The sequence below is a fragment of the Balaenoptera acutorostrata genome, chromosome 1 (genome assembly GCF_949987535.1).
Source record: "Balaenoptera acutorostrata chromosome 1, mBalAcu1.1, whole genome shotgun sequence".
Classification (NCBI taxonomy): Eukaryota; Metazoa; Chordata; class Mammalia; order Artiodactyla; family Balaenopteridae; genus Balaenoptera; species Balaenoptera acutorostrata.
In genome coordinates, this window is record NC_080064.1 from 133439804 (window position 1) to 133462889 (window position 23086).

The 23086-nt window shown below is 37.3% G+C and overlaps 1 protein-coding gene and 1 long non-coding RNA gene across 4 annotated transcripts in view; one reads left to right on the forward strand and one right to left on the reverse strand.

Moving 5' to 3' along the window:
• Positions 1 to 23086, forward strand: part of LOC130709052 (uncharacterized) — a 143645-nt gene that overhangs the window by 114686 nt on the left and 5873 nt on the right. For 2 of the 3 annotated variants that reach the window (XR_009009502.1, XR_009009503.1), the window contains exons 3-5: positions 3738 to 3792; positions 5442 to 5620; positions 22046 to 22183. This is a non-coding gene — a long non-coding RNA (uncharacterized LOC130709052). Of the gene's footprint in view, positions 1 to 3737; positions 3805 to 5441; positions 5621 to 22045; positions 22184 to 23086 lie in introns of all 3 variants that reach the window. The other variant, XR_009009504.1, reaches the window with a different exon arrangement.
• Positions 11829 to 20347, reverse strand: TNFSF18 (TNF superfamily member 18). Its single transcript, XM_007165335.3, has 3 exons — positions 20174 to 20347; positions 14463 to 14493; positions 11829 to 12214 (listed from the first exon to the last, which is right to left on the reverse strand). The coding sequence occupies exons 1-3, from the start codon at positions 20330 to 20332 to the stop codon at positions 11868 to 11870; spliced, it is 537 nt and encodes a 178-aa protein (XP_007165397.3). The 5' UTR covers positions 20333 to 20347; the 3' UTR covers positions 11829 to 11867.

The window sequence follows — 23086 nt, forward strand, 5'->3', positions numbered from 1 at the left end:
TAAGTGCACAGCCTCTTCCACACTGGCCTTGGGCCCCAAAAGGAGGCTGCTTTCTAGGGAAGCTTTCACCAATTGCTTTTCTGCTTCAAGATAGTAAAACCAGCATTCACCCCTTTGGGCTTTAATTTTAGTTCTCTTCCAGTGCTTCCCTGGTGAAAGAGGTAAGGGAGAGAATTCTCTTTCTCAATATTCCCTCTTCTCAGGAAAAAGCGCACAGGCCTTTTTTCCCTCACCAATCAGAATACAAGTTCACACCTGATTCTGATTCCTAATATAAGTCAATAGTTGGGTATATATGTATATTCCCTGGCTGGACTGTAATCTCTCCGTGGACAAGACATGGTGCCACACGAGCCCCATTCATCTTTTCACCCCAGTGCTTAACAGCAATGGCTGATGCCTATGGAGTGTTCAACAACTGGAAAAGAAGAAAAGACCCCCAAAGAGTTTTTCGACGTTGTTCTGAAATTTTTTCTAGGACAAAGGAGCTCATGAATGAGTGAATCCATGCATGCCTGGATTAATTAATATTGTTAAAATGGCCATAGTACCCAAAGCAATCTACAGATTTAATGCAATCTCTATCAAATTACCCATGACATTTTTCAGAGAACTAGAAGAAATATTCCTAAACTTTATACGGAACCATAAAATTTATGGAATTTATGAATTTTATGGAACTATAAAAGAATTGCCAAAGTAATCCTGAGGAAAAAGAACAAAGCTGGAAGCATAACCCTCCCAGACTTCAGACAATACTACAAACCTACAGTAGTTAAAACAGTGTGGTATTGGCACAAAAAACAGACATATGGATCAATGGAACAGAATAGACAACCCAGGAATAAATCCACACACCTACAGTCAATTAATCTTCAATAAAGAAGGCAAGAATATACAATGGAGAAAAGACAATCTCTTCAATTGGTATTGGGAAAACTGGACAGCCACATATAAATCAATGAAATTAGAACACTCCTTCACACCATACACAAAAATAAACTCAAACTGGCTTAAAGACTTAAATAAAAGACATGACACCATAAAACCCCTAGAAGAGAACATAGGCAAAACATTCTCTGACATAAATCATACCAATGTTTTCTTAGGGTAGTCTCCCAAGGCAATAGAAATAAAAGCAAAAATAAACAAATGGGACCTAATCAAACATAAGCTTTTGCACAGCAAAGGAAACCATAAACAAAATGAAAAGACAACCTACGGACTGGGAGAAAATATTTGCAAATGATGTGACCAACAAGGGCTTAATTTCCAAAATACACAAACAGCTTATACAACTTAATAACAAAAAAAAAACCCCAAACAACCCAATCAAAAAACGGGCAGAAGACTTAAATAGACATTTCTTCAAAAAGACATAGAGATGGCCAACCGGCACATGAAAAGATGCTCAACATCGCTAATTATTAGAGAAATGCGGGCTTCCCTGGTGGCGCAGTGGTTGAGAGTCTGCCTGCAAATGCAGGGGACACGGGTTCGAGCCCTGGTCTGGGAAGATCCCACATGTTGCGGAGCAACTGGGCCCGTGAGCTACAACTACTGAGCCTGCGCGTCTGGAGCCTCTGCTCCGCAACAAGAGAGGCCGCGATAGTGAGAGGCCCGCGCATCGTGATGAAGAGTGGCCCCCGCTTGCCGCAACTAGAGAAAGCCCTCGCACAGAAACGAAGACCCAACACAGCCAAAAATAAATAATAAATAAATAATAAATTAAAAAAAAAAAAAGATTTAGAGAAATGCAAATCAAAACTACAATGAGGTACCACCTCACACTGGTCAGAATGGTATCATTCTTCCAATCCAAGAGCATGGGATATCTTTACATTTCTTTGAATCATCTTCAGCTTCCTTTTTTCATGTTTTATAGTTCCCAGCATATAATTCTTTCACCTCCTTGGTCAGGACTATTCCTAGATATTTTTTAATGTGATTTTAAAAGAGATTGTTTTTTTACTTTCCCTTTCTGATATTTTTATTGTTAGTGTAAAGAAATGCAACAGATTTCTGTATGTTAATCTTGTATCCTGCTACCTTGCTGAATTCATTTATCAGTACTAGTAGTTTTTGTGAGGAGTCTTTAGGGTTTTCTATATAAAGTATCATGTCATCTGCATATAATCACCATTTTACCTCTTCCCTTCCAATTCGGATGACTTTTATTTCTTTTTCTTGCCTGACTGCTAGCTAGGACTACCAATGCTATGCTGAATAGTGGTGAAAGTGGACATCCTTGTCTGATTCCAGGTTTTAGTAGGAAGGCTTGAAGAAATATTTTGTTATGTTATTTAAACTACCAAAATTTCAAAGTGCATCTGATTATTTTAGTGAAAACAATTCTATCCATTTATTGCTAAAACAGAGTATCTAAAATACTGAGATGGTTGTTTCAGTCATAACTAAAATCATTGTTGTTACAACCATGTCTTCTTCTTCAAGATCCATGTTTTCTTACTATTGCTTCTCTGTCTGAGCTCCTCTCCTCTCTGTTGCTTCTGCCACTATAGATCATGCCTCACTGGGGCTATCTCATTCTTTTAGGTGGTCTTGCTCTGCCCCTTCCACCCACTTTTCACCATGCTACCTGAGCTACCTTAGCTACCTTCTCTGAAAAAGGTCCCATCAAGCCACAAACTTCTAAAATAAAAAAACAAAAAGCCCCTAAATAGTAAAGCAGAGATTCCTTGAAATAGCACTATAGCTGCTTGGGATTTGGTTTCCTTTATGTTCAGTGTCAGCTCCCATCTCTTATCTCCACCTATCACCTTCACCGAGCAGGGGACCACACACACTCTCTTCCACGCCCTGTGCCTTTGCTCACACTTCACCCTCTGCCTGTAGGCCTACCTCCTACTCTTTCATCACACATGAATTAAAATTCTTCCCCCTTCTCTCATTTGGCTAGAATGTGTTATCCTTTATTATAGCCCTATGCTTATCATAGCACTTGCTTCATTCATTATTGTATTGGATGATCTAATTGAAAAAAGAACTGGGCTGGGATTTGGACAATCCAGATTTGAATTCCTGAATTACTTCTTAACCTCACTGTATCTCAGCTTCCCCATTTGTAAATGACAGATTGGGGATTGATTATCTTTGTATAAGGTACCTTTTAGCTCTATAATTCTGTGAATCCATCTATCTCTCTTACTAGATATAGCTTCTTAAATCACAGTGTCTTACAAAGCTTCACATTGTCCATAGCGCCTAACTGCACTTTGTACCTAGAAAAACCTTGACATATATTTGTGGAATAAATGAATGAATTAGTGAATGAATAATTAGATCTTTATATAAGATAAAATCACTATATGTTTGCAATTTAAATAAAATGTATTCTCCATTTAACTATGTTTCTAGAGAAGATCTAAGACAAGGCAGCTAGTAAGAATAAGCCACAGAGATTAAAGCTTTTCAATATTCATCATTCCAAGCACCATTCAAATATCAATATACAAATATATAAAGTATGAAGAAGCTGAATATGTACTTAGTTGCTAGAAGGAACTCACTGAAACTAAAAAAGAAAATAGATATTTAAGATAGAGAAAAGGCTGCCTAACAAAACTAATTATAAACTGATAATAACACAAAAATAATTGGCATCTATTTAACTTTCTATTGCCAGACACTGAGGTGAGTTTTTTGTGTGTGTGCATTCTTTTATTTTAATCCTTAAATTATCCTATGCAGTAGAAATAATTATTCTTTCTTTACAGATGAGAACACCTGGACCCAGAGAAGTTACGCAAAGTGCTCAAGCTCACACAAAGTGTAAGTAGCAGAGTGAGTATTTAAATTTAGGTCTATCTAAATCTAAACCCATCTCTGAACCACAGTACTCATTTGCCTCCCCTGAGATGATACAGCCTAGACAATAACAGATGTTTTTTAAAACATCTTGAAAAGACAACTTAGAGAGTTGATGGACCTTACTTTGTTGAAAGGAAAGAGATCCATTTACACTAACTCAAGGAGAAAATATGGTTTGTTAAAATGATTTACAAGGCCTAGAACAGGAACTGAAATTATATCAGAAACTGGAGCATCTCTGGCCATTGACTGTTTTCAACTTTTTCCAACAAGTTTCATGGTCTCTCCCTCCCTCCCTCCCTCTTTCCTTCCCTCCCTCTCTCCCTCCTGTTCATGGCAGCACTGGCTTTTCCTCTTACATTAGCTCTATTCTTCCTGCCTGTCAACAGTTCCATGGCATCATTTAACTTCTCCACTGCTAAATGGTACTTTTTCCTTGTATGTTCTAGATCAAATTCCTAAGAAAGGGCATTGGATTTGCCCAGCTCATTTTATTGCACAAGGCTTGCTTCTGCTGGGAAGAGGGTACCCTGACTGACCAACATTAACATGTAGTCTGCTTACCAGATAGATGCCTTTTTCTTTCCCTTTGCCCTGAGATTACCCACCCTCTACCATTCCACAACTCGTTTTTCTTCACAAACAAGTTTCTACAAAAAGTAGTATAACATATTGTTTCAGGTTCCATTAACTCCTCATCTGGCACTATTCTTCCCATTTGTTCTTCAGTCCTTGAAATCTGGATTCTTCTCCCATTATGCCACTGAAAATGACGAGCAACTACTTACCAGTGGAGTCTAATGAGCAATTATCAATCCTCGTAGTATTTGACTTCTTGGAGACTCTAACATCACTGACCACACCCTCATTCTCAGTCTTTTAGGCCTGCTTCTCTTCCAGTTGACCTCATTTGTCTCTGGCTGCTACTCTATAGGATTCCTTCGCTATGCCTGTCCTCAACTGTTGGTGCTCCCCGGGTCTCAGTCGTTTGCTCCCTCTCTAAACCCTCTCTATAGTTATTTTATCCACATCATTGACTTTACTCTAAAGGCTGTTGACTTTCAAATATTCATCCCATCTCATGTGACTCTTCCTGAGTTCCAGCTATATACTAGTAATGCCCACTGGGATATTCTACAGACATCTCAAATCATACATTTATAAAACTGAACTCATTATCTCATCCACCCCAAACTTTCTCTAGTTCCTCCTTCCATATGCCCTACCATGAAAACATCACCATCTTCCTCACTTTGTCCAGCAAGGTCCCTCCTTCTTCTTTATCCTTCACCTTAAATCGATCACTTTACTAGTTAAGACTCTGATTTCAATTAGGAGAAGAAAACTTAAGGTAGCTGAGTGGGGAAAAGTAAAAGGGAATTTGTCATACAGCTGCAGTGATTCTTACAGAATCCAGGGGTAAGAACATAGCTGGGCCTTATGGGTCAAGAGCAGTTCAGTGGAGTTTCTTTCCATTTTTCATTTCTGCTTCTCTCTGTGTACCCCTTTCATTCTTCTTTCTCAGCCAGACTGGGTCTCTCTGCTTCTCGGTCCACTCTATAGGAGGAAGATGGGCTATCATATAGCTGTTAAATTTTTATCTTCTCCAGTCAAGAGATCACGCCAGGGCAGTTAATTCCGGACAAGTCAACACTGGCTAAGAGAATGAGATCACATCGTGAAAATGAGGCTGCTGAAACCCACCCCTGTGGTTAAGGAAGTCTGATAAGGAAACCATTATGACTTTGGCAGAAACCCCAGTGGTACCTACCACAATCACTACAGTCTGGTGAGTCTATGTCATAAATTTTTCTCTCAGTCTCATCACCAATGCCATTGTCCTTGTTCAGGTTCTCCATCTCTTCCATGGGCTAATTTACTCACATTAATTATCATATATACAGTCCTCTGATCATTTGTTTACATACATGTTTCTCAGCTAAACTCTAAACTGTTTGAGGACAGGTATTATATCATTTCATTTAGTTTCCCCTCTGGTATAATTTCTGAGATATATTTGGCCTCAGGAAATATTTGTTCAATAAGTAAAAGAGGCATTTTGTATCTTAGGCCATTATTCATTTGAATCCCCTACCTAACCACCCTGACTTGGATTCCATGCCTGCCAATAACCTTCTGGTTATAATTTGAATTACCATACAATGCTTCCTTCAGGAAGAGAACGTGCTGACCAATAAACTTCTACCTTAGTTTAAATCTTACTCTCTTATGAGTTTGGTTATGCAGTCCCTGAGAGATGTATAAACTCTAAGACTTTGTTAAAATTCAGTTTCTAGACCTAAAAACCTGGATCCTGGACTTCAGACATGGTAATTTCACCATTCTGAAATACCCACTCTGAAAAACCTTGTTGAGGAAGCAACTCACCACTTAAGGTGGCATCTGTCAATGTCTGTGCCCAGAAACCACAGTTCATGTTTCCAAAAATATTCGTGTGAAGTAATTAATAACAAATCAAGGTTCTAGAGACTTATAATGCCTTTGCAGAGGAAAAATGTGTGCATTCTAAAATCTCACATATTACTGAACTCTTTATTGCTCAATAGAAATATGTGAGAAAAAATTCCCATAGAGATATGGCTTCAAGTTCATGAGAGATCAGTTTTCCTGAATGTGTTTGTCACAAAGGATGATACGTAACATTAAAAAACATGGTTCTAAGAGCCATTTTTTGAGAAGATACACATGGCTGTTTCTAATAAATATATTTAATAAAGGCCAAAGGCACAAGCTTACCTTAAAATTTGGTGAAAGCATTACTATGGTAAAGCAAGCTAATGTGCTCTAGAATACTGCTTCCTAGGAAAACAAGGATAATGAAATGACTTTCATGATGATGATGGTGGTATGTGGTAGCCAGTTTTTTATTTTTTATTTTTTATTTTAGTTGATGTACAATATTAAATAAGTTATAGGTATACAGTACAGTGATTCACAATTTTTAAAAGTTATGCTCCATGTACAGTTATTATAAAATATTGGCTATGTGCCCTGTGGTATACAATACATCCTTGTAGATTATTTTATAGATAATTGTTTGTACCTCTTAATCCCCTACCCCTAGATTCTTAGGAAGCTAAGGGGACACACCTGAGGAGGTATGGTGGCATCAGACCCTCTAATTGCTCAATAACAAGACACATCAGCAAGCACTTACTCAACAAGCAATCTGTGTTGGTTGATTATGTGCCAGGCTAGCAATAGAGCTGGGGACACAGCAGTCACAGCCCTTGCTCTCCAGTTAGCATGGTAATCATGGAGGTAATCATCCATGACTGCCATCTGGGCACCAAGCATCCCTCGGGGCATGGGAGCTACACAAGCCACATAAACCAGGTTCTTTGCACATTGTGGACCAAGCGGAGATGACCAGTCACATGTCATTTTGCTTCTCTTTATTACTGTGGTAGCCAGTTTTATGGAGCACTTGTTACATACATAAATACTTAGAATTTTCCATGCATTGTTTTACTTAGAGTTTTTAAAAACCTAGAGGAATGGACATTAGGCTATTCTGAGAGGTTGTTTGCAACATATGTATCTCATGTCTTGCTGGTCATTCTAACCAAGAACCAGCATCCCATCTTTTTTGTTCATTCATTTCAATATTTGTTGAGTTCTTTCAATGTTCCAAGCACTATTTTAGGTGCTGGTGATACAGCATTGAATAAATAAAATGCTTTTATCTTGGGGATTACCTTTTCTTGGGGAGGAAAGAGAATAAGATAGATGTTAAATTAACAGGTCAACTTGAGAAGTGGCAGTTTAAAAACTTAGGAATAAATCCAACTCTTTAATAAAAATGAAATCAATGGCAGCCATCATTTTAGTATCACTATGTATCAGAAACCTTTCATATATTAATTGGTATTTTAAACTTATTTTAATTTTATTCCTGGATTCAACAAATATTAAGCTCCAACTATGCATCAGACATTGGATAAACAAAACAAACAAGAAACTGAGTCTCAGAGAGGGCAAGTAATTTGTCCAAGACCCAAATAAGTGATAAACAGCAAAACTGGGATTTTGAAAAAGTGTGTCTGACTTCAAAAGTAGAAGCAGAGTAACTAGTTATGAAGCTATTGAAATAATCTTGGTCCACAAACAAGAGCCATAGCAGAAAAGAGGTCAGATTCTCTTTGAAGGTAAAGACAATATGATTTCCTTAAATGGGTGAAAAACAGAAGTCAAGAATGACTCCATGACTCAAAGGTTTTTGGCTCATGCAGTATGATTGAAATGAGGAGGGCTTCAAGAAAAGCTGGTTTGAGGAAACATTAAAAGATTCACTTTGGGAAAGTTGAATTTAAGATGTCCATTGTACCTCCAATGTGAAATTATTGACTAGAGAAGTGAATTTACAAGTCTGAAATAAAGGAGAACAACTTGGGCTAGAGATAAAAATTTGAGAGTTGACAGCATACAGGTAAATAACATAATATTGATTGTGGCAAGGCTCATATGCCATAGATTGCCAGCATTCAAGTGCCAAAGTTGTCACTAGGTTATGAAAAGTGAAGAGCATGACCTTTTTTCAGACTCAAATAGAGGATAGAAGGCCATTTGCTTTTGTGATGAGAGATGGATTATGGTAAGTCTCATGGACAACACTAACTTTGGTTTTTTGTTCTGCTTTTTTTATTTTTTTATATTTGTTTAGAAGCTTTGATTGATTGTCTTTAAATACTTGGAAAAATATTCAGCTGAGATTCAAAGTTGCATGCCATGAAGCAGTGGTTCTTAAACTGTAGTGTACATAAGAATCACCTATGGGTCAGAGCTCATTAAAAATTTGATTCCTAGGCCTTACTCCTAGAAACATTTATTCATTGGAATATGAATGGGGCCTGGGGATCTTTTTTTTTTTTTCCAAGCATACTGGGTGAATCTGATATAGAGTCCATAGGCCTCAGTTTGAAAAACTCCGCTACTGATCACTGAACAAATTGTTTTGTCTTAGTAGTGTAAAGATAGTTGCTTCCTGGTGCATCTGCCCAGCAAGGCTTAAACCAAATAGGATTTTGTCCTGTTCTAGAAATGCAAGACAAGGTAGTTTATTGACTATTTACCCTATTGCAAGTTACTTAATTTACAAGGTTCTTTTCTTTTCCATAATTACTTTAACAATGTTCCTGAGAACAGGGTGTTTTTTTTAATGGAAGGATATGGAAGCGACTCAAGTGTCCATCAACAGATAAGTGGATAAAGATGTAATTTAGATATACAATGGAATATTACTGACATAAAAAAGGATGAAATAATGCCATTTGAAACAATGTAGATAGACCATTATGCTTAGTGAAATAAGTCAGAGAAAGACAAATACTGTATGTTGTCACTCACATGTAAAATCTAAAAAATAAAGCAAACAGATATAACAAAACAGAAACAGACTCACAGATACAGAGAACAAACTATTGGTTACCAGTGGGGAGAGGGAAAGGGGGAGGAGCAAGACAGGGGTAGGGGATTAAGAGGTACAAACTACTATGTATAAAATAAATAAGCTACAAGGTACAAACTACTATGTATAAAATAAGCTACAAGGATATATTGTACAGTGCAGGGAATATAACCAATATTTTATAATAACTTTAAATGGAGTATAATGTATAAAAATTTTGAATCACTATGTTGTGTACCTCAAACTAATATAACATTGTAAATCAACTATACCTCAATTTAAAAACTTCTAAAAATAAATTTAAAAAGCAGTGTTTCATATGGGCCAGAATTTCTTTGATGCACTCTCATATTCTCTGGATCAAAATCTCTAGTCTGATAACCCACAGATAAATCAGCTACAGATGACTTACCAACATATACTTTATTATAGGTTTAAAATGTAAACAACTGTTTGAGGAAACAAGGAAAGAGTATACATTGAAAGCAAAACCTGAAATTACAACACTAGGGAAATTTAAAGGTCATCTGTTGGTAGCTGTCTTTCTGGTTGCAACTGCAGAGACCTCTGCTTGCCCTGAGAAATCACTGATATGTGGGGCTTTTGCTAGGAGTATGACAATTTCTCTTTCTCCCTTATCTGCCTTGACTGATTGATTGTCCCAGGAATGACGCAGAAGCCAAGAGGAGTTATTATGAAGGAGAGTTTTACAAGCAGTGGTGTGCTGGTGAATGGGTTTTCCAAAAACAAAAGCCTTGATTTGTAGCATTTGCCAGTTCCCATGGTATAAATAGTCCCACCATGGCCAATTTCAAGGTTGACTGTATTTAACAACCAGATTGTGCAATTTGTGAAAATTTAACAATCACTTCTTATGAACTAGTACTGGCCCACTCCAGCACTCTGCTGCTTATAGCTCAACAACAATCAATATCACCAAGTTTCCATAAATATATGTCATATAACTTTAATTATTTCCTGAGAAAATATACAAATGCAAGAGGAACCAGGCATCCAAGCCTTTGGCCCTAAGCTACTCAGCAGATGTCTTTTTAAAAAAAAATTACTAAGAAGCACCGTGGCCTCAGGCTTAGTCTGCTCCCAGGCAGTTTTTCTTGCACACAATACAAATATTTTAAAATTAGCTTTATACGGTGATACTATTAATTAACAATGTAGCCTTTTACAAATATCCATAAATATTTTAAATTGGGTTATCATGTAATCACATTACATACCTTTCAACAAGAACCCATAAGCAGCTAGTTAATTTCTCAGAGTCCAAAACTTTAGCAGACTGTCATTGAATTGAGTGCTATTCATTCTTTTTGGAAGTTAACACATTTGACCAAGACAGGCTCTTCAAAGTGAGGAAGGGGATTTGGTTGAAGTCAGTCCCGAACAACACCCTGTGTTCCCTGCTCCAGGCAAGGAAAGGAAAAGAAGTTTGCTGAGAAAGGAAAGAATTGGTGTAGCTTCCCTCTATCTATCTACCTTGGGCTAAAAGGGAATATACCACCTGAAAAATCAAATCTGCTAAACTTTATAGACTTCTAATATGCTAGCAGAAATACCAACCTTAAAGCTAAAATGGTGTGATACAGTGGGAAGCCCAGGGCCCCTTGTTAATCACTAGTTCTGTGGGTTGAAACAAGTTACCTATGTTCCATCTGCCTCCGTATTCTCATTGCTAAAACTGTGCCAAAAATACCTGCTCCATTAACTTCATAGAATTGTCAAGTGATATATGAAAGCACTTTGCAAACTGTGCAGAGCTAGCTAAAAATATGAAATCGTTACATGATAAAATACAGTACTGGTAATATCAATTTCTGGGGTAAAGCTTATGATTAGTAATGATTACTCTTTCTTTACTATTGACAACGTTTAGACACATACACAAGTTCTCTTGAAGCCCTATGTGAAGGTTCAGAATGACCCTTTTGACCAGCTGGTTTTATAAAGCACCCTGCATCCTGAGTATGATAAAATCAAGGAAAGTTCCCGAATAAAGTGCGTTCCATTCCAATGCCACCTGTGCCTCTGTCCCAATAGTTCTCAAGAGTGTTCTCTATCCTCTAATGCCATCAAATCTAAAGTGGTGTATTGCTGGCATATCTGTGGCCACCCTCCAAGTCTACTTTTTATTAGGAGGATCTCAGAAGATGGGAATATGGGAAGAATGAAGTCAAGCAATCCACGGTCCAAGAGTATGAGAACAAGGCCAGGCTACTGCCCTGGATCTTTTTTCATACCAGATAAGGCTCCCATGGGAATAAGACTTCATTTTTTTCCACCCAGGGATTCAAGGATTAGACAAAGACACTTTTTGAGAAGATTCTGTCCTCTAGCCACCCGTATTCATTTTATTATGAACTAGTAAAGTGCCTTTGCTGACCTAACGTCAAGGGTAACCAAATGTCTTTGGTCCTCCCTCTGAGTCTTATTCAGACAGGCATGAGAAATGAAAATCCACATGAAGAGGAGTTCTGTTTGTGTTGATCTGTGTGCCCAGATGAACTGTAGGCACTGAAAATCTTCCTCCTCCGTCCTACCCACTGGTATCTCTGCATGTGCTGAAGAGGACGGAGGAGACCAAATCGAGTCTCTAGGAGATGAACTGGGGATTTGCTAGCAAAAAGATCCCCCAGTATGTGTTATTTTTTAGAACCTGATGTTCAGCGTTGAATATCAAGTCTATTACATCTCCAGCATGGAATTCATAAGCCCCTCCTACGTTCTGGATTGTAGAGTTGTTCGTTAGAGTTTGTATGGAGTCTTCATTCTTACGTAGCAGCACCCCAAAAGGAGCTCGCCCCTTGTAGGCTGTATTGGGAGCCACTTGGCCATAAATTAAATACAAACCATTCTGAAGTATTTTCAGCCTCCAGTCAGCTGTCTTATTCACACAAGAGGGCTCAGGAGAGGGCATTTGCCATTTTGAAGGTAATGGTCCTATAAGACATTTACAAGAAAGGCGGGGGAGAGAAAGAAAGAAAAAAAAAAAAAAAGGAAAGCATAGTTATTTAATTATTTCATCTTCTTCCTGATTATAGTTCTTTCCTACTTACCGGATGTTTCTTTACCCGGTCTATACTAGTTCTCTCCAACCACAATTTTAATATTTTAAGTATCTACCTACTCCTTGTTTTAGAGAAATTGCAGCTCCCGAGTGTATCGCTTGCTTGGGGAGTTCTAAGGAAATACATTTGGAATAGGGACACGGGTTAAGTTTTAGGGTGCCACTTCAGCTCTTGTCAATCGATATTTGTGAAAGGGGAGAAAGGAGGAGAGGAATCACTCGCCAGGATGGTGATGACCAAAGTTGGCAGTGCAGGATGCATAACTTGTCTTTCTCTGTGTAAATACTATTTACTATGTATCACTTTATCAATGAGATCTTCTCATCAATCTGTATAAAATATAGCACTCTCCTGTTACCCTCTCCCTTTACCTTGTTTTTGTTTTCTTCATAGAAGGTGTCACCATCTAGCCTATTATAAATTGTTCACTTGTTCATTGTCTGTCTCATACCCATTTGAATATAATGTCTTTGAGAACGAGTACTTCTCTATTTTGTCCATTGCTGTATCTTCAGCACCTAAAAGAATTCCTGGTACCCAGTATGTGCTCAATAAATATATCTTGATTGAATGATACAACTGTGTTCCTGAATTAGGTGCACTGTGTCTAAATTATGGCACTTTATGGGTATATATCATTCAAGATACACTTGGACTATCTTTATCCAAACACTCCCAGAATAGCTACTGGTAAATTAATGAGTTTATAAATGGAAATTATTTGACTGTTTAAATATAAGTATCCCTAGTTTATTGCTGTCAAAGGGGATGGGGAAAGGGTCAAGACTTGTTTATTTTCATAGGAATATATGGAATTTACATATTTTCCTGATGTTAATTATTTTACACAGAGGTGTGATTTCAGAATCCCAGGATGTGCTTTTACCTCCCAAAACACTTATCTGGCCTGTTCTCTAATTCTCCATAATTTTTGTTACGGCGTCAAAGCGTTTGTCACATAATTAGAAACCTTGATTTTAAAAAAAGCACCCTGGAAGAGATAACATATTGACAAATTCTTATTTGTATATAAATGTCAGATATAAGGCTCTGAGAGTAGATTCTGAAGGAGAATGAAGGAAAGATCATTAAAGCAAGAAGCAAAGTCTCCCTGTATCTCCAATGAGCCCAGAGCCCAGTAAATTTCTTCCTGCTTGACCATGTAATTGACCATAGGCAAGTCACCAGGAAGAAGTGTCACTGGTTCTCATATTTAATTCTGTGATGGGGGACACTTAAAGACCATCTTAGCATCACTTGAGGTTCTCAACTTTTACCACATCAAAAGAAAATTTCAACATATCATGAGGAGTTTCACTCCATTCACTAGAAAAACAAAAACAAATCACAAAGGCAGAGACAAGTAAAAAGAGACTCCCTAATTTCCACAAAGCAAGGAAGCCTGGCTGTTTGCACTGTATAGGAAAACAGGAGTCGAAGTTGACTCTAGAAATATTCTGCTGTCAGCTGAAAATGGGTGTTTGTTTGACCTTAAACCAGTAAACAACCCAAAATGTATTCATTTCAACTTTGTATGTATTCTAAAAAATGCCCTAAGGCTCCGGAAAACTGTAAACTTTAGTGTGTTTTCTAAGCAAGTACCAGGTCACTATAAAGGGAAGTGACTCAGGAGCTAAGAGGAGAAGAGAAACGAGCAGAGATGTGACCATTCCCCTAACTCTCATTTCTCATCTCTATACTTAGAAACAAAAATCACACCCTATACTCACTCTACTGGACGCTAGCAGTATGTGAAATGTGAGAATGACTTTGAGTTTGTCCCAGGGAAAGGTTGTAGAAATCTGAAACTTGTGCTTATTAAAACACAGAATTAAAAGTACATTCCTGGATCTCAGATTCCCAGGCCTATGGGAGTGCCTAAGCATTCCTGCCCAGAGATGTGACCTTGAATGTAGTCTTCATCAGGGCATGGGCTTGTCCATCTGGTTCACCTCTGAAGCCTCAGCTCCTAGACAACTGCTTGGCACAAGATAAGCAGTTGTAAATAGTAGCTGAAGGATGACTAAAATAGAATGCATGCTTTCTTAACTCTGGAGCTTGCCTTTTGCATCAAATACTAAGAAAAGTAAAAAAGGAGGTATATGAGACATGTTACTCACCAAACTTTGCAATACAGGGCCCATTGACAGTCTGTAAGGGAAGAAGAAGAATTGGTCAGGATGATGACAGTGTCACAACTTTCTTGATTGATTTATTTAGAGCCTCTGATTCCTGAAGCCGACTTCTTTTTCCTAGCCACATGAAAAAAATCCCTCCCTCCCCCTTGTTTTGGATCTCTCAGCTTTCCTTTACAGATGGCTGGCGCCTTCCTTTACCTTTCATTACCCAGCTACCTTTTGGGTCTTCTAGGGAAAAGTTAAGAACTCCTTTTATCCACCTAATCTCTACCCACAGTACAGCTATTTGACCTTGGACTCTCCTCATCTTGGGCTATAGAAATTTTCTATAAATAATAGTCTCTGCATCCCAGTGACTTCACAAGATGGTCCACTGTCATGTGAGAAGAAAATAATAGAATTTCTATTTATATTTTAAATAACAAATTAAGCTATAGAAATATTTACATTTCAGATTGATAATGTCACGACTATTTAATATTCAGACAATCATGCATCATATACAGTGACTGAAATACCCTGAGGAGATCTCAGTTTCAAACTGTTGCAACATACCACAGTTTACATGCTACAGGAAGCCACCAGTGTGGTTGATTTTATAAATACAGATATTTAAATACTAAAGGCTTTAAGATACTTAGTAGTAAGGTAAGGTATACCCACACATTTTGTACCATGTAAAGTTCTTTTGTTTCCTTGTGGCAAAGGGCTTAAGAGACTTTTCGAGCTTAAACGTGATATCAGTTTTTCTTTTATAGGATTTCTCTGGCTGCTATGCTAGAAATAAATTAAAAGGTGACAAGAGCAAAAGCAGTGAGACAAGCTAAGAGATCAGTGTAATCATCTATGCAAGAAAGCATGGTGCCTCTGACCAAGGTGCTAGCCGTGCAGATGGTGATGAGTGATTGGAAACTGAGCCAACAGGAGTTCCTGACATGGATATGGATAAGAAAATGAGAAGAGACAAAGATGACACCAAGATTTGGGGCATGAGTAATTAGAAAGATAAAACTGTTAATCACTGAAATGAGCAAGATTTAAGAGGAGTAAACTGGGGGGAAAAGAGTCATGAGTTCATTTTTAGACATGTCAAGTTTGTGATGCTTATTAGATATCCAGGTAGGAGTGTCAAGAAGGTAGTTAGATCTGTAAGGATGGAATTTAAGGAGTTCTGATAATATAAATTTAAGAGTCTTCAGCTTCTGTGTGGTGCTTAAAGATATGAGACTGTATAAGAGCATCAAGTCAGTGGGTACAGACAGACAGGAGTACTGGGGCACTGTAACGTTTAGAGGTCAGGAAATAAGAAAGAACCCGCAAGGGAGCCTACGAAGGAAAGGCCACCTTGGTAAGGATTTTAATTATAGACCGTGGAATTTAAGTTGTCTAAGGAAGGAAGAAAAATCATGAATGGAGTGATGGGACAATATTTTTTTTTAATTTTATTTTTTTTATACAGCAGGTTCTTACTAGTTATCTATTTTATACATATTAGTGCATATATGTCAATCCTAATCTCCCAATTCATCCCACCACCCTGCCCCCAACTTGGGACAATATTATTTTAATTTAAAAAAAAGAACTTTGCACTATTGAATGATGGATTTAAAATTTAGTGTCATAACATGGTAAGCACACTCAAAAATGCATTCCTCCATTTTGATCTATATTTCTTCATGAGGTAATTTTTCAGTTATGACGGTCAAAACCATGAATCAAGGTAAGGTAAATTAACCTAGACTATAACTTTAAAATTATTATATTAAAAAGTGTTAAACTAAGATTAAGAAAATAAAAGAAACACATTTATCAAATTACTTTACTAAAATATTATTTCAATTATTTTAGAAATCTTTATATTATATATTTGCATATTATATAAGTATAACATTTTGGTAAAAGCAAAATGGTTTTGCACTGTGAATAAACAACATTAAGCATATTATTTGGTTCATCCTTACAAATTTCTATTGTGTATCTTTTTAATTTACAGAGTATTAGAACTTGTATAAAACGTACAATAAATTAGCATGTATATTGGGATTGTACTCTAGAACATTTTGTTGATAGAGAGGTGCAATCAAAAAGGTTGGGAATCACTGTTCTAGGAGATATATCACTGGATTCCTACAATTGCTTTTGCTCTTGCAATTATTTCATCCTTACTTTGGGATTTCTTAGAAGAGATGTTAAAATTCAATTTAGTTTAGCCCATAATAGGCATGTGATAGGGACTCAACTTCAATTTTCTCACTTATAAAATGGGGGAAATAGCAGCACCTAGCCCATTGAGGTTGTTTATGAGTTTAAATGAGATAATTCTTATAAAGGATTTTGCCCAGATATTCTGTCTTGTCCTGCTTATTAAGTATTAGTGTTTTGATAATGATGCTGATTATAATGAAGAATTAAAACTTTAAGCACCTACATTCCCAACATTATACTAGCATTGTAAGCAAGAGAAACTAATGTCATCTATGGTCCTTGCCTCTTAAAAAGTTTATCATCTTTCTAGAAAGACATGATTAAACACATGAAGGGATTGGATAACAATCTAAGTACAAAAGAGTTCCAAAATATGTGCCACAGGTAACCTCTATGTTGTCTACTCTCATGTATAAAGAGTGTGAGGAGAAACCTAATGCCACAGACAAATTAATTGCCAGAGACAGAAATCCTGGATACTGCAGAAATCCTGTAGGCTGCTTTAATGTCTATTTAGAACTATAGAAACCACCACTGTGCTATTCTGTCATTATTGCCACAAATGAAAATCTGTCTAATCACAAAAATCCTCTGTTTGGTAGTGAGGCATAGTCTTTGGCTGAGGAAGTGGAATAGATAAGCAAGGAATACCCATTTTGTTAAAAGGCTTTTTTAACTTTATCTTCATTGTAAAGTCATTAATAATAATGGTGCAAATATGAATCACTACCATCCACTGAGAGCCTACTATGGGTCAGGCACTGTACTATCTATCTCATTAATTCTTACCACAACTCTGTGAAATAACCAACACACACATTTTCAGATGAGGAAACAAGAAGGAGAAGGATTATGTAACTAGCCCAAGGTCATGCAGCTGATGAGAGGCCAGGCTAAGATACAAACAGAGCCTGACCCAAAAGTCTCACCCCTACCACTCTGTGGAGCAGTTTGTATTTCTAATTTTGGTGATGTTTGGAAGGAGTGGGTATCCACTTATAAAGAAGCATATGGGACTTTCAGTTTAGTTAATTTATTTTTTGCTTAGAAGGATCAGTTGCTCTTGTAACCCCATTGTGATTTAAGCCCAGATTTACATACTTGGGTTAATAAATAAACTTAATAATTATTTCTCCAAACCAAGTCTAATCAGATCATCATTTGGAAATAGAATCTACTCTGCTTTTAAGTACAAGCACAACTTTCCCTTTTGAAAGTATCCTTCATTTCATTGAAGCAGGGGACTCTCCTGACATTTGGTTTCTTAGAGACAATTTCGATGAGGTTATTTTCATCTAGGGACGGACCAACTCCTTGGGCTCATAACCGATTCTTTCAGTGAAATGTCTTCTGAATGAAGAGGGGGAAAAAAGAAAAAAAGAATTCTCCCAAGGAAATTTCTGTTGATTTTGAAGGAGCCAACCTTCCTGTCTAACACTTTTTGAATTAGTGCCTAGAGAGGCTGGAAAGTGGGGTTTTTGTATATAAAAACCAGAGTGGAGACTAAAATAATGTAAACTCCAAGGTTGTGGAGCATTATGAGGAGGTGGAAGTGGCCACCTCATAATGACTCATCACCCACCAGCCATTCAGTCCTCTTTTCCAAAAATACTAATCTGTGGCCAATAGGGAAAAAGAAGTGCAGGCAAGTGGAAAGTGGAATACAGGAGCTAATACCATTCCACTGTCGGCCAGGCATTGGCTTTTCCCATGGGAACTAAGCCTCCCTGGCATTCTGTCAGGACAATATCCTGAAAACCTTTCAAACTTCCCCAAATTTGGTACAAACTCTGGGCTATTTCTTTAGAGGCGGACCCTTTCATTGAGAAGCTGCATATTGTCTAGGAGAGAGAATCTGGAATCAGAGCTCAAACACAGGGGATTGATCAAATTCAGTTCTGGCAAGAAGTATCGTAGTATGAGCCCACCTCCTTCCCTTTGCAAGAGCAGTTGTGTGCCTTTGAGAAAGGCACTTTCCTTCTCTCCCAGGCACTGGTTCCCCAGTCACACACAGGAAATGATGACACCTAGAACATATCCTGTGTTCTTCACAGTCATCTGGCTAATAGGACGTGAGGTTTGGAGAAGGAAAAGGCACTTCCAGATTTAAGTTGTTGCTATTCTCACCCTTCCCCTTCTTCAGAAATCTAAACACTCAGAATTCCTGACAATTCTTTTTTTTTTTCCTGCTCAAAGCTTCACTGTTCCAGAAAGTTCAGAGTTCTGCTTGATACATTCCTGAGACAGTGGGGATGTGATTACAGATTCCTCTGTTGTACTCACTTGTTTACAAATTAATGGGCTACTGTGTAAAAACTTGGCCAAAGCTATACTTACCCTAAGTTAACATCAGCAACTACAATGTACTGCTTCCTCCTGTATCTTTTCTCAATTGCTTTTAAATATCTGAAGTAGTAAAACCATATCTTTGAAATTTTAACTGACCAATCCCCCTTAGAAAAATGTTTCTACAGTCACTGATTTCATATCACAGCCCTTTCTGAGATGGTCATGTACTACCTTATTCTTTGCAAGACTCAGAATCTTTAGATGTACCCAGGAATTGGCTAAATCCTAAATTAAATAAAGCATTTCTTATTTTCTTTTTGGTCAATGCTATGTAGTCAACAGTCACTTTTCTACTAAGAATCTCATGTACCTCCCTTCCCTTCACTAGACCCACAACTTGGATTGGAGCTCAGTGGGAAATTCCTGATAAGCATCAGGGCCTTCCCAAATAAGAAAGTATTTCCTCCTTCCTCCATGAAGCCTTCCCTGATCAACCTAGCCCAAAGTCAGTGACCCCCTCTTGACCTCCTAAAGCATTTATGTTCTATACTGTCCTTAGCTAAATTATTAATCACTGTATTTTATAGCTAGAAGGGACATTATAATGAACAAATCCATTTGCCTACCACCATTTTTCAGATGAAGAAACTGAGAACCAGAAAGATTAGACGCCTTTCAGATGCATACAGCTAGTTATTGAGAGACATAGAATCCATATCTTCTTACTCCTAGTTCAGTGCCATTTCCCTCCTCAAAGATACGCTAACCATCTGTAACTTACCTTATTGTCTTTTATTATCTTCTTGTGTCTTTTTCCACAGTAAGAGTGTAGCTTGCACCCCATTCCTTGAGGGCAAGCATTGTGTTTTACGTCCTCTTATTCCACCAAGAGCAGAGTTCCAGAAAGGGAGAAAACACTCCACAGACATCTGTCAATTGACTGATTATTTGATTCCATCTAACTTAGTTCTGCAGCTAACATTTAGTATTTTCTACTACCTTTCATCTTAAACACTTAGATAAGCCTCAAAAGCCATATTGCTGTGACAAAATTGGAATTATATTTACATTATCTGTACCCACATGACTCTTTCTTCCAACTAGCTCTAACAATACTGAGTGACAATGATAATAACTAGACTTATAAAAGAAAAAAGGAGTATAATAAATAGCAACCTTAGGTACAGTTGTCTCCTTACCTTGAGTGGAAGACAAGTAAAGATTAGTGTACTGAAGGAGCAAAGTAATAGCAAAATAACTGTTGTTGAGTAGAGTAGCCATTTCTTCCAGGATGGTCTCTGTGCTCTTTGAGGACTTGAATGGCCTAAAGGCATATTCTCCAGGGGGCTCAAATCCATTCTTTGCAGGAATGAGAGCTGTGGAAAGCAAATATTCACAAGTGATGAGCACATGGTGCAAGGAGTCAGTTTTGTAGTATTATGGTAATTAGTAGTGGGTGTAAGAGGTGGGGTTTTCCTTCTGATTCTGTGTGTTGGAAAATGATACTCCTAGGCTAAGTGCTGATTCTCATTTGGCACCAGGCCAAATGCACTGAAAGGAAGAGAGGGCTAAAAGGGAACACAAACACAGAGGACAAAATACAGAACAAAACAAGAGAAGTTAAGAGGGGGGAAAAAATTATTTCCTGAAGCAAGAGGAACTATGGAACTGTGCGGTATTACAAATTATTCCAGATAAGAAAATCACTTTTTGTAAGAAAAAATAAAGTTCAAGATTAAGCCCTATCGTACTCCAAATATCATACATGTGTGAGGCAGTAGATCAGGGAGCTAGGGAGACTGGGATGCATGGTTTGGAAAAAATCGTTTCATCAATTTCTAGTGTATAAAATGTGTTCATTCTGAGTGTGTTTCGTGTTTGGTAATTGCAATCATTGTTGCTTTTGTTGTGGTCATCCATTTACAATGCTTGGTGTCAGTTTATTTATCTCTTGTAAAAATAAAATACAGTGTGTGTGAAAAGAAAAAAAAATGTGTTCATTCTGAGATGGTCTCTAGAAAACACCAAGTGTATTACTAGAATTTAATTTTTAAAATATGTCAATACAACAAGCTTAATTCTTTTATGTCTCACCATTTAAAAACTCTGAAAATTCAATGCTGGCATCAAATAGAAATAAAGTTATACAAAAGGATATATTCTTGCACCCTGTCCTCCAGTCTGAGCTTACACTCTATTCCAAAAACCTTGAGTTTTCTTCCTGGCACCAAAAATACCAATTTACTACAAAATTGAGGAAGTTCCCTGGTTCTCTGTACCTCAGTCTTTCCATCTGTTAAATGGAATGCCTACCTTTTTTTTTACACAGTGCCAGAATCATGTTCTAGAAAGAACATGGACTTTTAAATCAGACAGACCTGAGAGGGGGGCCTGGTGTTACCCAGCCCTTATCTGCTCAGTGGCCTGCAGCATGTTACTTGACTTCTTTGTTTCTGTCCTTGTAAATGGAGAAAATTTCCACTTCATAAGGCTTTTTTGAGAATGAAATAGATGTGAAGGTTTGGCTCATAAGAAGTGTTCCATAAGTGTTTCTCTCTTCTCCACCCTTCTGAGAGATGTTAAGACTGAGTCAATTATGAAATTCTAGAAAAGAATGATTTTTTAAATATTTGCCACAGGGTGTAACTCAACTGAAGTTCATTTAAATAAAAGGAGGTAAAATGAAAGTATTTTGAAGAAAAACTTTCTAATCTAAGAGAGAATCAAAGATGTTTTAAATTAGGGGAAAAGCCTAGAGATTGAACATCCTCATTTCTGAAAGAAGACGCTAAGGATAATAGAAGTTGAGAGGTGTATCACACCACTAATGGCTGGGTAACAGTGGAGTGGGGACCTGAGCCCAAGGATACTATCTTTTAACCCAATCATGTTTGTTTGGGTTTTTTTGTTTTTTTAGTACCACACTACTTGTAGCAATATTTCTCACTGAGTTGTCAGATTTAATTTGGCTCTATTTTACCTTGATCAATAAAGTATCTCTGAAGAAAAGAGTCACTGAGTCACACGGGAATAATTTTTTAATACAACAATGTTTTGTGGCTCTCTCCTAGATGCTGTGATGCAGAGATGAACAGCAAAATGACTCCAGAAGAGTGATGCATTCTACCTACAACTCTTCCCTTGTATCATGTCTGAAATGCATGAAATGCATACGCACCAGCACAGAATTTAAAACTGACCACTGAAAAGTCAGTCTATTTCCTCTGTGTTTCTGACTTGTTCTTTCTCCTGATTCCTCTCCAAATTTTAGATGGCAGTGCCTCTGCTTGCTCAATTCAGTTAATATTTATTTAAATAAGGATCTGTTCCAAATAAAATCCAGTTCCTTCTTCTGCCCTTAACTAAGATTAGGCTCTGGAATATCCTGATTAATTATTTTAACCTTCTGAACATATCTTTAAAAAGATGACATGCTTATCTCAAGAAGAATACATTCCAAGCACAAGGAACTATATTCAGTATCTTGTAATAACCCATAATGGAAGAGAATGTTGAAAGAAGAACATAAATATTTGTATATATATGTATAACTGAATCACTGTACTGTGAGAGAGCATTAGATAGACAATGGATTCCTCCAGAATCAGGTCTGCAGTCCCTGCCACGTTCCCCTTATATACTATTTACCATGACTTTATGCTTGTGATAGTGTATGGCGTGGCCTATTCAGTGAGAAATATTCAGTGTGTCAGAACTCAGTCAGGAGCACTACACAGCTGATTTTGCCTACTCTAGATATCAGAGTATTCGTTGTTGGAACAAATAAGGCCCAGGTGGCCTTAAGATACATACATAAATGGATGATAGATAGGTAAGAGAAAATAGACAGACATAACACATAAATATGGTTTTAAACTTGGAATTTTATGAAGGCAACAACAGTCTCTGTTAAGATTAATAAACGCCTACTCTGTAAAGAGAATTGTGTAAGCTCTATACATAAATAGATATATATGTACACATATAAATACATATTTACATACATATACATATTTACATATTATATGTACAATAAATTCTAAAAGGTATATGGAGACATATCAATCTTCAGATCATTCTCTCTAAGGAACTAGTAACAACTCTAACCAGGG

Bases quoted from the DNA above. Each gene is read 5' to 3' on its own strand.
- TNFSF18 (XM_007165335.3), bottom strand. From the start codon at position 20,332: ATGGATTTGAGCCCCCTGGAGAATATGCCTTTAGGCCATTCAAGTCCT. The intron at 14,494-20,173 runs GTAAGGAGACAA...CTTCCCTTACAG, and splicing joins TTACTTGTCTTCCACTCAAG to ACTGTCAATGGGCCCTGTAT. The intron at 12,215-14,462 runs GTGAGTAACATG...AATGTCTTATAG, and splicing joins GCCCTGTATTGCAAAGTTTG to GACCATTACCTTCAAAATGG.